The sequence below is a fragment of the Meriones unguiculatus genome, chromosome 6, assembly GCF_030254825.1.
Source record: "Meriones unguiculatus strain TT.TT164.6M chromosome 6, Bangor_MerUng_6.1, whole genome shotgun sequence".
In the NCBI taxonomy this organism is placed as follows: Eukaryota; Metazoa; Chordata; class Mammalia; order Rodentia; family Muridae; genus Meriones; species Meriones unguiculatus.
In genome coordinates, this window is record NC_083354.1 from 45,345,884 (window position 1) to 45,361,224 (window position 15,341).

At 45.0% G+C, this 15,341-nt stretch overlaps 1 protein-coding gene across 1 annotated transcript in view; it reads left to right on the forward strand.

The window, feature by feature from the left end:
• Col6a6 (collagen type VI alpha 6 chain) overlaps positions 1 to 15,341 on the forward strand; it is a 91,629-nt gene that overhangs the window by 20,509 nt on the left and 55,779 nt on the right. The window contains exons 10-17 of the mRNA XM_021639882.2: positions 3,888 to 4,042; positions 5,617 to 5,709; positions 7,137 to 7,190; positions 8,565 to 8,636; positions 8,733 to 8,759; positions 11,168 to 11,212; positions 11,303 to 11,356; positions 12,630 to 12,692. Coding sequence (XP_021495557.1) covers positions 3,888 to 4,042; positions 5,617 to 5,709; positions 7,137 to 7,190; positions 8,565 to 8,636; positions 8,733 to 8,759; positions 11,168 to 11,212; positions 11,303 to 11,356; positions 12,630 to 12,692 — 563 coding nt within the window. The remainder of the gene's footprint in view (positions 1 to 3,887; positions 4,043 to 5,616; positions 5,710 to 7,136; positions 7,191 to 8,564; positions 8,637 to 8,732; positions 8,760 to 11,167; positions 11,213 to 11,302; positions 11,357 to 12,629; positions 12,693 to 15,341) is intronic.

Consider the following 15,341-nt stretch of genomic DNA (forward strand, 5'->3'; position numbering starts at 1 on the left):
AAACTCAGGGTAGTTGTCTTCTTCACCTCTTGGTTGAAATCACAGACGTGAACCACTGTTGCTGGCTGCTTAACAGTTTTGTAGTCTCAGAGCACGACTCTGGCTCTTTTGTTTCCAGGCACCTTACTGACCCTGAATTTGGCAACCTTTCTCTTCTATATAGGCTTAGTAGAGCAAATGTCCTCTCACTGCCTCTCTTGGTCCCTGTGTCTAAAACAGCACATTGACGAGAACCCATGTGTTACCTCCTCTTACCATATTAGTTCTTCAAAACCTGTCCTGGAGGCTGCTCCTTTCCATCTCGCCCCGTGTAGTTTTTACTGTTGCTATATCTGTCATATGGTACTGAATAGCAAGTTCCTTCTTGACCAAGGAACATGAGCATTGGATGACTTCCTTCTAACACGAACCATTTCTAGACTTGCGAGGGGTTTTTTGTTTTGTTTTGTTTTTGTTTTTTGGACAAGCTTCCTCCTGTGCTGGCATTTTGTAATTAGCTCCTTTATTCAGGATGCAGAAGGACCTGCCATGATGCTTATGCTGCCTCAAGGCATTGGCTTTTAGAACTAATAGCCAGTCTGACTTAGGGTTAGGTCTTCTTAAAATATGGGTCAGTAGAGGCAAAAAGCAGCCGCATGTTCTGACTTGACTAGAAGCGAGACCAGTGTCCTGTAAGCGGGCACTGTTGCTCTCGCACTCACATCTCCTTTGCAGACAGGACCACCCACCTGCCAATCCCTCAGAGCTGTGCGTTCTCTGAAGAATTGCCATTGGCCTGTAGGAGCCCTGTCAACTGGAAAGTCAGTCTCCACTCTGCCCCTGGGCAGTACAAAGAATCAGTTGTTGGCCTCAAGTGACACCAGGGATGTGGTTCACGCTCCAGAACTCTCTGAGGTCAAGTCTAAGCTAGGGGATAGCTCGGGCCCTGCCCTGTCGTCCTTCCTTCACCCCCTTTCTTCTGAGGACTTTCAGCACATTGTATGTGCCCAGACTTTACTTCAGATTCTGCTTCTGGGGTTCTGGTCAAGCACATGGGCCTCTCAGCCTCACTAATATAGGTCGGCCAGAATCTGTGTTTTCTGTTGAGTATTCTTCTTAACCTTAAACTGCAGACTTCTCTGGATTTACAGCCATATAGGAAAGGCCTTTTTTTTTTAACCAATTATTGACTAAAGCTGCCTTCTCCTTATTCTATCAAATCTTGGTCTTTGTGAGCTCCAAAGAGATTTTAATTAAGATCGAGGACAAAACTCTGGGGCATCTAGTTTGAGAGGACTGTTTTGTTGTCATCCTTGTAATTTTAATTATTTCAGCCTTCCTGTGTGTGAGTGTGTGGGAGGGGGGCTCTATCTCTTTCCCATGGTATTAAAGTGTCTTCTAGGAAGCACTTAGGAGCAACTAGAGTTCCAAGATCATCCTGTCTCCATCTCCCAGGGAAAACATAGGAAATCTGTACCAACTTCAGAAGCTAGACCATATATATCCTCAGAAATTTAGAATCTTTCAGAAAAGAACAAAGGAATGGTGGCAGTATCCCTTGAAAATTATCACATAATTCTTAACATGGACAGGAAGTACCCCTGTTCCTGGTTTCCCATATATGTGTATGTGTGTATACATGTGTATATATAGACATACATGTGTTTGTGTGTGTATATATATACATATATATATTTGTGGAATATATATACATATATATGCATATATATATATGTGTATATATATATTCCAATTGATGATCTGTTAACCTATGAGGCTGCTTTAGTTCAAGATATTGGCATAAAGAATAAAGACTAGGCAGTCACCCTGCAACAAAACAAGAGGAGAAAAGAATTAATGACAGTGGGTGTGGCTCTATAATTTATGCATGTAGATTGGTATTTGAATTTGTTCACTAAGTTTTAAAAGTCAGATGCTCTAGAATTTCCTCAGTGGTCCTTCATTCTCACAGCTTTTGAAGAGCTTTCTTCCTTGATTCTTTTTTAGCAGCTGAAAACATTGTGTTGAAGGCTGTGTGACTCATTTATTGAATGGGTCTGAAGGGAGCACGATTGAATTCTGAGAATCATCCTCGTAAATAATAGGTCTATGCATATTTCCTGCATGTCAGTATCCCACGGATCTTGTAGTGCTCGCACTTTACATTTCCTGAGGCTTGTAAGGAAAAGCAGATGTGAAAATACTTTTCTTTTCCAAGTAGATCTGCAAGCACGCCTTCTCTCATCACTGATTCCCCGTTCAGCTGCACAGCCTTGCTACACCCCAGCTCGCCCTACAAACTTTCTCCTCTCTCCTCATTCTTGGTAAAGAAGGGTGACCAGTTATCCTAATTTGCCTGGAACAGGCCAGGAGCTTTACAGGACTGACACCAGACTAGCCCTAGGCGAACCAGAGCAAGCTGGCCATCCGATTTAAACCTTTCATCACTTTAGTTGGCGACTCCCCCATGCCCTGAAGCCTCACTCTCTTCATGCTCGTCTTTCAAACCACATTGTATGGACTAAGAAAGCACCTTGACTCGGGGAAGCCCTTTAATATCTCCAGTCTATTCTGGTACTTTGGTCTCCAAATCCTACCCGGATAGAGCCACACACATCCATAGGAGCATGAGAAAGTGTGGAGGTGGCCTTTTACCCCATGATCATGTCTTCTGCACATCTTTGTTAAAGTGTCCTTGCGTGTAAGGCTTTGGAATGAGGCTCGGGATGATAACCTAAAAAGTCCAGTAGGCCAAGAGCTTCGCTTCTCTAAACCTCAGTTCTCTTGTCTGTAAAATAAGATACGGTTAGAACCATATCTGAGTGCCTCTAGAGTATCAGTAAGATAGCACGTGTAAGTCTTTTAACTGTCTTCCAGGCACACAGCGGCTGTTAGTGAAAGCTAATATAACTCTTATGCAGGACGATTGCCCGGGTTACTTAATTCTCAGTTTTTAAAACCAGTCATTGGCAAGCCTCCTCTCAAGCCTTAAAGTTTTATTTGGAATATTCTAGAAATCTAGGAAATTCCAAGGCTGATGAGACACTGTGGTTGTCATTTACTTCCACTTAAAGTTACAGCTGGAGCCTCAGCTCCTAATTCGGTCGATGAAAACGCCTCTCTTTCGTGTATCTGTGTGTGCGCCGCCTTTAGTTTGTATGTCCCACATGCCCCACCTGTGTACAGGAACCCTCAGAGATTAGAAGAGGAATGAGGGTTACAGGTGGTCTCAAGGCGCCATGGGGGTTCTGGGAACCAAACCCAGGTCCTCTGGGAGAGCAGCAAGTGCTCCGAACTACCGGGTCAGCTCTCCTGCCCTTAAATACCCATTTCTGGTTTTGTTTTGTTTTTAAACAAACCTAGGACTTGAACTCGGGCATCACGCATGCTAAGGCAAGTATTCTACCTGGACAAGTATTCTCTCCAGGTTCAGCAGATACGGACTAAGCCCTAAGATCCTATATTTCTTTTTTTAGTTGATCATTTTCCCATGCAATTCTGTATTTTATTGAAAGATACCAGTCAATGTGGGTGTGTAGCTCAGGAAAGTTTATATTCCGGGGAAGCTCCTAGGTGGATCATGTATGACATTGTGGCTTTGAGAATGTTCCACAAAGGGTAAAAATGTAGAACTTTCACTTTCTTGATGTGCGCGTTTCTCTGTACTTTGGCAAGATGTGTGGACCTTCAGTCCACTCACTGGCTCAGTTCAGTCAGTGGTGCTCTGAGGTGCCTGCACTTCATCCCAGTTTAATCCAGTTAGTATTGTGCTATTATTTACTAGCTTTACAGCAGGGGCTAGTGGTCATGGACAACAGAAAGCAGCTGTTGGCGGAGGGGAGTGACTTAAGTGTGCTGGGTGATTTAAGAGGCCCAAACCCGCCTCATCGGGAGAATGTGTTGAACAGGCCTGAATGCCCTCATAACCGTTGCTGTGGATGGAGCTGCAGATCCCAGCAACCTGGCCGATCTTCCCTACATCGAATTTGGGAAAGGATTCGAGTACAGAACACAGTTCACAATTGGCATGAGGAACCTTGGGAGTCAACTGTCAAAGCAACTAGTAAGTTACTCAGAAAAGGCCGGAGGGTTTAAGCAAATGCTCCCCCCCACACACACACACAACTGGGCTGTAGCCTTAGCCCCAATAGTTTAAGCCTTCCGTTATCTTGAACACAGGTTTAGTATTGATGAGTGTGTGTTTGAACGAATACCGACCTCTTAATTAGAGACAAGATGGTCCTTTATGAGATTAAGCGAACAGTGTCTGAAGTATTAAGAACGTGTCTGAAGTATCGTGCAGTAGAATGGGTCAAAGCATGTTTGACAGAGACGTTTGGAACATAAGAGGTAGCAAGAGGAAGAACGAGGAGAAAAATAAGAAAATATTTACATGGCCCTGACTGCGCTGGCCAGATCACAGCCCATGAGTCCAGCGCAACAGGATGAGCCTGAGCTGTGACCAGGCCTGGGCTGGTCCTTCGACCAGCAGGTCCTCAGGTTCTGTGCAGCTCTGAGCATCACAGCTTAGGGTGACTCTAATGTTTGCGGTGTACTTTCCCTGCAGCACAGCCTGTAAATGACATGTGGAGCTCAAGCAGGGAGGTAACAGCCCGCTCTGAGTGGAGGCACTGGGCCTCACTGGTGGACTTCATGAGCGAGGGATTTTTCCTGGGTTGTGTCCACACTGCCAGCCCCCTGGGCTCTGTTCTGGTTTTACAATCCCACACCTAGAAAAGGTGCCTATTTACCATGTTGTTGCAGAAACATACAAAGAATCAAACATTCCCAGTCTGTGGAATGTTACTGATTTTACTCCAATGAGTGGTTGGCGACTTGGAATTAGTTTGTTTATAAAATTTAGAATCCTTACTCTGTGTATGGGAACACTCACTGATGGAGGGCTGGCTTTACCCATGAAAATGAAGAATAGCACTTTCTGCAAACTGAATTTTCCTAAAAACAGATCTGCTAGGTCAATTGCAAAAATGATAGATAGATAGATAGACAGACAGACAGACAGCACTATGTTAACTATTCAGGAGATGTCAAAGAAGTCCAGAGTGAAATTCACTCACATCTTAAATCCATAGTAATTCTGTTTGGCCACCACATGAGGAGACTCCTCTCAGGCTCACACCCTGTGCAGCACATGCTTCTAAAACGTTGGCATGCAGCTGACATTTCCGAAGTCCCATCAAAACCCTCCCGGGTGTGTTTCCAGGGAACTCTGTTCCAAGCAGTGTTTCAGAGCACACTGTCTGACTCGGCTGACAGGCTGAGCTTGTACAGGTGGAGCCAGGAGAACACAGGAGAACACATGGGGCAGGGTCTGCAGGGTAACCAACACTGGGCAAAGCTAGAGTAAGGCATGTGGACAAGGCGTGTCAGTGATTTAGGATGCAGTGAACTGTCCACGCTGGAACGAGGCCATCTGCCAAAGTCGAAGGCTTTTGAGCTGATCAGGAACTCCTCACAGGGTAAAGAGGTTGGGACTGAAGGGAATGGTGGGATTAGCCGCCCTAAGCAGTCAGAAGCCTCCTGCCACCATGGGCCCCACAGTGGAGCCCATGTGTGAGATTCTGAAGTCCATGCCACTGGATGTAACTATCCTCCTTTCTCCTCCCGCCCCTCAAGATCAACATTGCAGAAAGGACCTGCTGCTGTTTACTCTGCAAGTGTATAGGAGGGGACGGCGCCATGGGGGACCCGGGCTCGGCAGGAAAGAAGGTGACTTTATCTCTGACTTTCAGCATTTGAACCGTAGCATGCCTTTCAGATGAGTTGGGATAGAAATAAAGAGGTTTTGCTGCTAGACTGAGCCTCTGGAGGAAGCTGACCGTTGATCATGATACTCTTTCTCGATGTCAGACTGGATAGTTGCCATTTTCCTTGGTCTTCTAAGTGGGAACTGTTTGGAAGTTCTTGAGGGGCTTCAAGAGACACAGCTGCCGGGATCCTTGATGAGCTCCATGCTCAAGCAGCAGTGGTTGTGCAGAAAACTCGAGTGATCTTCCTGCTGAATGACGAAAGCTTCCTCCATACCAGTAACTCATTCCACTCTCCATTTTTAATCTCGGCAGTGACATTAAAATCAAGTCAATATTGTGTACAGGCTGTTGAAAAATCAGACTCAGATCAGTCTGCTGTAGCAGAGAATGTGACAGTGTTGACATCCATACATATATATACATATATACGAATATATGTACATATATATGAATATAGAGATAGAGATGATACAGATACAGATACAGATGCAGATACAGATACAGATACAGATATAAATAGAAGTGGATATTTTGTGTTTTCATAACAAACAACATTAGTTCATGTATTTTCTGAACAGGGAACACTTGTGTATCCTTGCATCAAAACACTATTTCAGGCACTAGGCTATGCCCAAATATGTGCAAACACACCTCGGACATGTATAATAATAGTCTCTGCTACTCTTACACACGGGTCGGAACTCTGACCACCATGCAGTATGGCTCCCTCATCACCAGAACTGCTTCGCTGAAGAAAGCTTTGGACTAATTATTTCTGGAATGCTTGGACTTCATGGAAGGAGAATGGCGGGACTTAAAAATATCTCAAAAACCAGAATAGAAAGAAGTGTGTGCGTGTGTGTTCTGGTTTTCTATAGCAGCGAGCCCCCAAGAGGGTGTGTGTGTGTGTGTGAAAGGTTATTTTGGTGAAAAGAGAACAATTTTAGTCCATCAAGAACAAACACATTTGTGTAGAGAGGAACGTGGGCTCTGCTGGTATTCCCGGGGACAGTGAGAGACAGCGTGCTGGTGGTGGTGGGCATGTGTGCACATGTATGTGTTTATTCATGCGTACACATGCCAGCTACCACTCCACACACATGCACGTATTCACATGCATGCATGCACTCATGCACGGGTTCCCACAAGTGCGCATCCACAGCCCTCCCCCACGTGCACACACAGCCTTGAATGTCTGGACACTCGGACGGAAATCCCCTTTCTTTTTGTCTGCATAAGCATCACTAGCTTGAAGTAGAAAGCCAGAAAGTTTTCAAACTCTTCCACTGCACACGACATCCGACCGCAGAGAGGCGGATCTGCCGATAGCTCTCATTTCCCGGTCTGTGGAGGGCTCATGTTTTCTCCCCTGCACTTTTTTTCCAGGGACCGCCAGGATTTAAAGGCAGCGAAGGCTACCTGGGAGAAGAGGGCATTGCTGTAAGTCCGGACCTGCTGCAGCTCACTTATTGCTACAAGCATAAGGGAAACAGAGAACCAGAGTCTAAGGATCCAGATGCGGCATCTCGGGTCTTTCCTGACCCTCCGTGTGCTTGGGAAACAGTCTCTTGAATGGTGCAGTCTCACTCTGACTTACCCACGTACCCATGCATGGCGCATGAGGTGTGAAAGTAGGCTCTCTACATCTGCCCAGGTCATCTTGTAAAAATTAAAGCAACTCACCACATCACTTATCAGGAACTCCTCTCTCCTTCCCTTTTTCTATCCCCTCTCACTTTTTTCCTCCATTTCTTCTCTTCCTTCCTTTTTCCTTTCATGCATCCAGTCATGCATTTATTTGATAATACATATTTAAGCTTCTTACTGTTTACTTCATTATTTACCAAAGACACTGATACACATATTCAATATCTCTATATCCATCTCTATATCTAATCTATCTCTCTGTCTGTCTGTCTGTCTATCACACACACATACACATATACCCTAAAATGAGGAAAAAAATACAAAACAAACACTTATTTTCCTACCTTAGGGACCTCCCACACTAGGGAGAGAACAAACAAGGCAACTGTATCCAGCTGTGCCAGAGGCACAGGGTAGTGACAGTATTGACCCAGTAGTAGAACGTAACAGCTCGAAGTTGGACCTGAGAGGAAAAGGTTACAAAGCAAGGGGTAACACTCTGGCAGACCCTTGAAGGATGACACGGAGTTTCTCTGGGTAAAGTGTGTGGGAAATCCTATTTTACTGGAATGGGAACCTCGTGTTCAAGGACGACAGTGGGATCAAAGAATTGGGGATTGGCCAAACGGCACGTGGTCAGCGTGGCTGGTACCTGGGACACTGCAGAAGTCCCACAGAGAAGCCTGGCTTATGTCTAGCTAGTGAATAGTGAATGATGGTGAGCGCAGGAGTGAGAATGATGGAATAGTCTGAAAGCATGCACAAGCAGCATCATGGGTGATGTTCAGACCAAGGTCATGGGTCAAAGTCTTAAAGCCACAGGGACCTGGCAATGAGTCCTGAATCTTGGCTTAAGGCAGAATGAACACACATGGTAACGAGGTTAAAAGGATATGGTGGCCACCCGGGGAAAGGGAAGCTCCGTGCAGGCAGTGTGCCGGTGGTGTCCAATGCAAAGGGTCGCCATCATGGTAGTTCTGATTTACTTCCATACTTTGTTTTCATAGGCTTGAGTCCTAGAATGTAAGTCATGAATAACCAGAGGCTTTCTTAAAATTAAAACAAAACAAAACAAAACGAACAAAAACTTGTCAGGTGTCCAGGACAGATTCCCAGATCATGACAGCACACACTCATCTGGATTTCTGCTTTTCTGCTTTTTCTCAGGGAGAAAGAGGAGCCCCTGGATCAACAGGAGAGCAAGGCACGAAGGGATGCGTAGGCGCCAAAGGGCCTAAGGTAAGGATTTTGTAAGACCCTGTGACGTCATCTTAGCAGCTCAGTGCACTTCTCACACTCATGCTGCTGTTTGCTTTTTTTCTGTTTTCTTTCCAGGGTACCAGAGGACTCAGTGGAGAAAAGGTATGGTGCCAGGCTTATGTATTTTATTTACCCTTTCTTTATTCAGAAAGAATGTGGGGTTTTTTGTATCAGTCATTTCATTTAGTTTTTTTTTTTTTTAATTTTTGAGATTACAATTGCAGTATTTCTCTCTTCCCTTTCCTTCCTCCAAACCTTCTCATATGCCCCTCCTTTTTCAGATTCATGGCCATTTTTAATTAGTTGTTATTGTGTGTATATGTATGCATGTGTAAAAACGAAACCTGCTCCGTCTGTAAAATGTTACTCCTATGTATATTTTCAGGGCTGACCATTTGATGTTGGCTAGCCAGTTGATGTGCTCTTCTCTGGAGAAGACTATTTCTCCTGCACAGTGTTCCGCAGTTGACTGTAGTTCTTTCTGTAGGATTGTGGGCTTCTCCCCACCCACCTTGACATTTCTAATGTCGTTGTCCTTGTTTCTCTCACAATTAGGCACTCGTGTTGGTGAGATTCTATGAGTGTAGCTTTTGACATTACTAGGAGACACAATCTCACAGCAAAGTCCTGGTCTTCTGGTTCTCACTGTCTTTCTTCCCCTTCTCCTGCAATGCTGGGCCTTAAGTGCAGGGGTGTTTTATAGATGGGTCCATCTACTGTGCTCCAGAACTATACGTTTTGAATGATTGTGACTTTCTGTAGTGGCCTCTGTCTGCTGCAAAGAGAAGTTTCCATGATATGAGGGAGGTATGGGAACTACATTTCTCTGTGGTATAAGGACGACATGTTCGGATTATTATTGGGGAGTGTGTTAGTTTAGTAAAATGGTTGTAAGTTCTCCAAGCTCCATGACTTCACTAGCACTAAACAGTTCACTCAGTTTCAAGCACCATTTTTTCACTCATGTTGAGTGGGGCCTACATCGGGCTGGGGAGCCGTTGGTATCACCAAAGTATACATGCCACTACTGAATCCTTTGGATTATCACCGCCAGTCTGGTTAGTGTGGATCATAGGTGTCATAGCTGGGAAGGACAGTGGGTTGCCTCCCTTCTTTGGAAGCTTACACCATGCCATCCGGCACCACAAAAGCTAGTCCTCAGGGAGGAGGCATTCAGGTTGGTTCCAGTTCTGGGTCCCTGGGCTCAGGGTCTGAAATGCATCGTGTCTTCAGCAATAGGGACTTTACCTTCCACCTCTGTGAGGCAACCAAGGGCAGCAGCAATAGGCTGTGTGTTTGGGAGTCTTCTGGACAGCCCTGGCCAACAACCCAAAAGAGGACTTTTCATGTCTGGTATTGGAGCTATTTTCAGGTAGTCTTTGGCTCTTGGAGGGAACACTGTCCGCTCAGATGAGAAAAATGCATTTAAACAATACATGTATGCTGGATTACATGTATTTTACGATTTATTTTAGGTAAACAGACACCAATATGATTCCATACACTTTTATCGGCCATCCTTACTGTTATTTTACCTTCTTCCTTTCACCTTCTGGATTTCTTTCCCTCCCCCTCCCTAAAGAGCCTCCCAATTGCCCCACTTCCCATACCAGGTCCCTCTTCTTTGCCCTCCTCCCACCTTCTTCTGTATTTACTTCTTTCCTCCTCTTTAAGGAGCTCCACCCCTTTCCCATTTCCCTAATCACATCAGCTGCACGCTGCTGCTGCCCTCTCTCCTGCTCCTCAACCACCCTATCCTAGCAATGGTCCCATTTTACTTGGCAGGTTTCTGTAGTTACTTCAGGCTACGTATTCACACCTGAAGATTTGGAGCGAAGAGCCTCCAGTGAGAGAGAGCAGGCAGCATTTGCCCCTCTGGGTCTGGATCACCTCACTCAGCATGGCCTTTTCTAGTCCCACCCGCTTACCTGCACATCATTTTTCTTCACAGCTGAATAGTATTCCATAGGGTTTATGTAAGCACAGTCTCACTATCAGCTTGACCAATGAAGGACATTTAGGTTGTTTCCATTTCCTAGTTCTTGTGAATGGAGTGGCCATAAACAAGGCTGAGCAAGTATCTGTGGAATGTGATGTCTAGTCCTTTGGGCATATGCCAGGGAGTGATATATCTGGGTCATAAGATAGATTTATTTTTAGCTTTTCGATAATCCTCCACATGGATTTCCCCAGTGGCTGCCCCAGTTTGCAACCCTACCAACAGTGAACAAGGGGTCCCTTTCCCCTGCATCCCTTCTAGCATTCGCTGTCCATCATTTTGGTGGTATTTGCCATTCTGACTGGGGTAAGATGGAACCAAGCTGTCTTGCCTCTCATCGCAGGCAGGCAGGCTCTGGTTAATTATGATAGCTCCTATTCCTGAAAGTAGTCTTTCACGTTATCCAAGCACCACCTACCAAAGAAGCTGTGGCTCAGCACGGAACCCTTGAGACCGTCTGTTTGGCACCTGGCAGAGGTGCGCCGTATTCTGATCACATCTGTCTTCGCAGGGAGAAGTCGGGGAAAATGGACTTGATGGATTAGCTGGAGAAGAGGTACAATGCTTGCCTTCTACCCCACACACCCTTGTCAGCTGGTTCTCATGGAGAAAATGAGAGTTTGAGCTTTCCTGTCTCCATTTTTAGGGTGACAGTGGGATTCCTGGAAGAAGAGGAGAAAAGGGTGATGAGGGATCTCAGGTAGGAATTCAAGATTAAAAAAAAAAAAAAAAAACAACCTATAAATCTGCACTTGAAGTGAAAGAAATGGTCTATGGAGTAAAACAACTGCCTCAGCCTTGTTCATTGGCTACAGCTACTGACTTGTTTAGGGGCGAGTAGTCATGAAGCCCCATCACATATGACAGCAAACATTAATTTCTTATGTGTCTGATGGGTTCTGCTATTCAAGGCTGGGCATGGCCGACCTTGACTCAGGTCCATATGGTGTTCATGTGTTTCTCAGCACACCGACCGTGACTTTTCAATGGAAGGCAGCTAGAAACGTGTAAGGAAGGCCTCTCACGGTGTGTTGAGACCTTCTTTCAGAATCACTCCTTTCTCTTGGTTCCCGTCCAGTCACACAGTCCTCAATATAGTGGAAGTGCCGGGCAGAGCGGCACACACCTTTGATCTCAGCACACTCCTCAGGAGCCAGAAGCAGGCAGCTCGCTCTGTTTGAGGCCGACTTGGTCTGCATAGTGAGTTCTAAGCCAGCCAAGGCTACAGAGTGAGGTCCTGTATAAAACAAGATGCACGGACACACACACACAAAGACACATACACTGAGAAAGAGAGAGAAAGAATATGAATCTTGCCCACTGTAATTTCATATCACTTCACAGCTTTGTGAGAAAGGACCAGATACATGGGGTCTGGGGGGCAGTAACTGGGGCCATGGAGGAAGCTGCCATGTTAGGGATGGGGGAGGCATTGACTGAGGTCTGTGGCGTCAGGCAGCTGGTGAGAGTACCCGGCACTCCTTTCCAGCTGGGGCACAGAGGCCACCACCCCCTAGGCTTCGGCTTGCTCTTCATGGTATGAGCAGTTGATTTCAAAATCCACTTTCAAGTTGTTGTGAGGTGTCCTTGGGCAGGTGGCACGAATGTCGAGTCTCCACTGCCTCATTAAAACAGAAAAACAACCACCACAAAAAGTTAAATCTTTGCAAAACAGCGACAACCAAGCAAGCAGACAAGCGTACCTGGAACACTGAGTTCATGAGTGCGATAAACAACCAAGGTCACCACTGAGTTACTGCTTTGATTTCTTTGATGACAAGTACTTTCTTTCTTTTTTTTTTTTTATCTTTATTTATTTATCTTTTTGTGGTTCCTTTATCCAGATTAAAAACAACCTCAGCAGAAAAATATTTAATTATTCAAGCCGGAGAGAAGCTAAGCCCATTCTTTACGCTTATTAAGCTTATTGAAACCTCCCAACTTGTTCTTGCTCTGGTCTGTGTTAACTTTAGGGAAGCCCAGGCGGGAGAGGAGTTTCTGGTGACCGTGGACCAAAGGGCCTTCGGGGAGATCCGGTAAGTGTGGGGTTGAGGTTGTGGGGGCTAGGTGCTGTGCAGACCATAGTTAGGGCTCCCTTCCGTAGAGGAGAGGCGCTCCATTTTAAGGCACATGGACATACTCCTGAGCTTAAAACCTTGAAGTCCTAACTGGAGACGTTAAATGTAGTTTGTATGCCTGTTATCTTCTTCATAGTCATTCTTGTGCTTCTGGGTGATGAAGGAATTCTAGAAATTCTATTCGGCTATTTTCAAAGCACCTCAAAATACAGAGCATGGAAAAAAAACAAAACAAAAAAAACAAAATTGCCTCTTTTTGTCTGTTCCCCAAGATTCTGTCTTTGTTGAGAACAGCAGCTTTGTCTTCCCAATCCGAGGACTTGGGGAGGATTCTACCAGGCAATCCTCTGGGCACAAAGGTACCGGCTAGTATAACAAGCTGAGCAGGCCCAGCGCACATCCATGTGTGAGCATGCCATGTCAGTGAAAGTCAGGGCATGGGGCTTTCCCCTCACCATGCCCACAATTCAGTGACTCTACAGAGCAACAATGAACTAGGACTTTTTCAAGAAATGTTGAGGTTTTTTGGTGAGCATCAGCACAGTACCCAACTGTGAAAGCAGGGGCTTGATCGCCAGAAGATGGCTGTGTGGTCATCACCTAGGTAAAGAAAGCAGACACACCAGACTCCTAGAGGCACCCTTTTACCTGCTCCAGTCACTCCCTGCCCCCCTCACCCGCTCGGGTCATCGCTACTATTATAGGATATCAGCCTTAACAGCCCTTGAGTGTCATGTGAACGGTCATACTCTTCTGCTTCTGGCTGCTTTTGCTCTACATCATGACCGTGAGATGCGTTCACATTGCCTGTAACACACCACTTGAGCTCACTACTTTATAGCATTGCGTTGAGACTTCATCATCCTATCTCTATCCTATTATTGGTAGATACGTAGGTTGTTCATATTGATATAGTGCTGCTGTGAATATTCTTTTGCATGTCCTTTGGCACACACATCATGTCAAGGATATAATTTAGGAACAGGATTTCTGGATGGTGACATGTGTGCCTGTATTGAGCAAATGTTTGTCAGTGTGAACACACACATACCAATAAATACATATAAAGTTTAAAAAACCAAAGGTTTCACTTGAAGATGACCTTGTTTACTGATTGGCATCTCCTAATAATTTCCAATAACTTCAAAGCGTGTCACGTAGATTCAGGAAACAAGTGTCATTTCATAGCTGGGTAAGCAAGAAACGATTCTGGTTCACAGATACTTCAGTCAGCTAGATATGATGGCTGCAAGCTCATTTGAGGTATTCATACACAATTTTCATTCGTTTTCAATCAGACATCCTCTTAATTGCCAGGGACAATAGAGCATTTTTCAAAGCAGGCAGGAGAGATGGCTTAGTGGGCCAAGGCACCTGACGAGCCAAGTTCAATCCCAGAACCTGGTACGAGCTGAACTGGCTCTACAAATTTGTCCTCTGACCTCTGTACGTGTAGCACACATAGTTATTTTTTTTTCTTTGTCTGAATAACTTGACTACTGAGAGGAGATTTTTGGTTTTGAAGGCAGTGCTGTAGGACCTCGGGATGACTGTGAGCTCATCCCACCATAACGTCTGGGGTGGGCCGTCAGCCACACAGACCTTAGACAGTCCTCTCTCACCTGCTTGGAAATGTGCAGCTCAAATCGAAAACAGCTCTCTGTGCTTCTGGGTGTGTGTGTGTGTGGTTTTAGTGCAGTGCTATTTCAGGAAAATTTGGGAAGAGAAATAGTGACAGGATAAATGGAACACGCATAGGATCAGATTTTCCTCAGGAATGCATGCACGTAACGCAAATTCCTAGGGAAAGAAAATCTCAACAGGAGTTTAGAATGTCCCATTTTGACTGGATGATTTTTGGTTTGTTTAAGGCTGGTCTTGAACTCTGAATCCTCCTGCCTCTGCCTCCCAAGTAGTAGTGTTTTTTTGTTTGTTTGTTTTTGTTTTTTTAATTTCATATAATGGGAGAAAGAGAAGCAAAATCTTTCTCTTTAAAGATACAGATAAAGTACATTCATCACCTGACCGTAATACAGTGTTCCTTAGAAGCCCGTGTTTGGTCATAAATTTGTGTTAAATGGTGCTCTTCATTCTTGCTGGATGTAGAGAGATTAGTTTATATTCACACGGACCGACCGACTCACCTACATACAAGGTAGGAGGTTTGTTGTGATGTGCTAGTGCGTTAGCCTTACGTTCTTCAAATTAAGGGCCTTATCATTCAGTGGATATAGTTCCGGACTTGAGCAGGGTGTGGTTCCATGCACATGTAATCCTAACACTTGGTGGGCAGGGGCAGGCAGATTTCTCTGAGTTCAAGGCTATCCTGGCCTATGTAGAGAGTTCCCAGACCAGCTCAGGCAGCAAAGGAAACCCCACATCAACACAAATAGGTGAATAAAGAAATTCTTCCGGTGATCTTCCTTCTCCATATCATCCTCACCAAGCTATTGCCTTCCAGGTGTTTTACTTAGGTATGTCCATGTTTAGTGGTTTAAGAGACGAGGATTTCAGCTTGAAGAGAAAATGAAAATGTAGAAAATTGCCCTGGTTCAGTAGAGAGGAGAATCAAACCCATTTTAGTAATAGCAATCATATAATATAAAC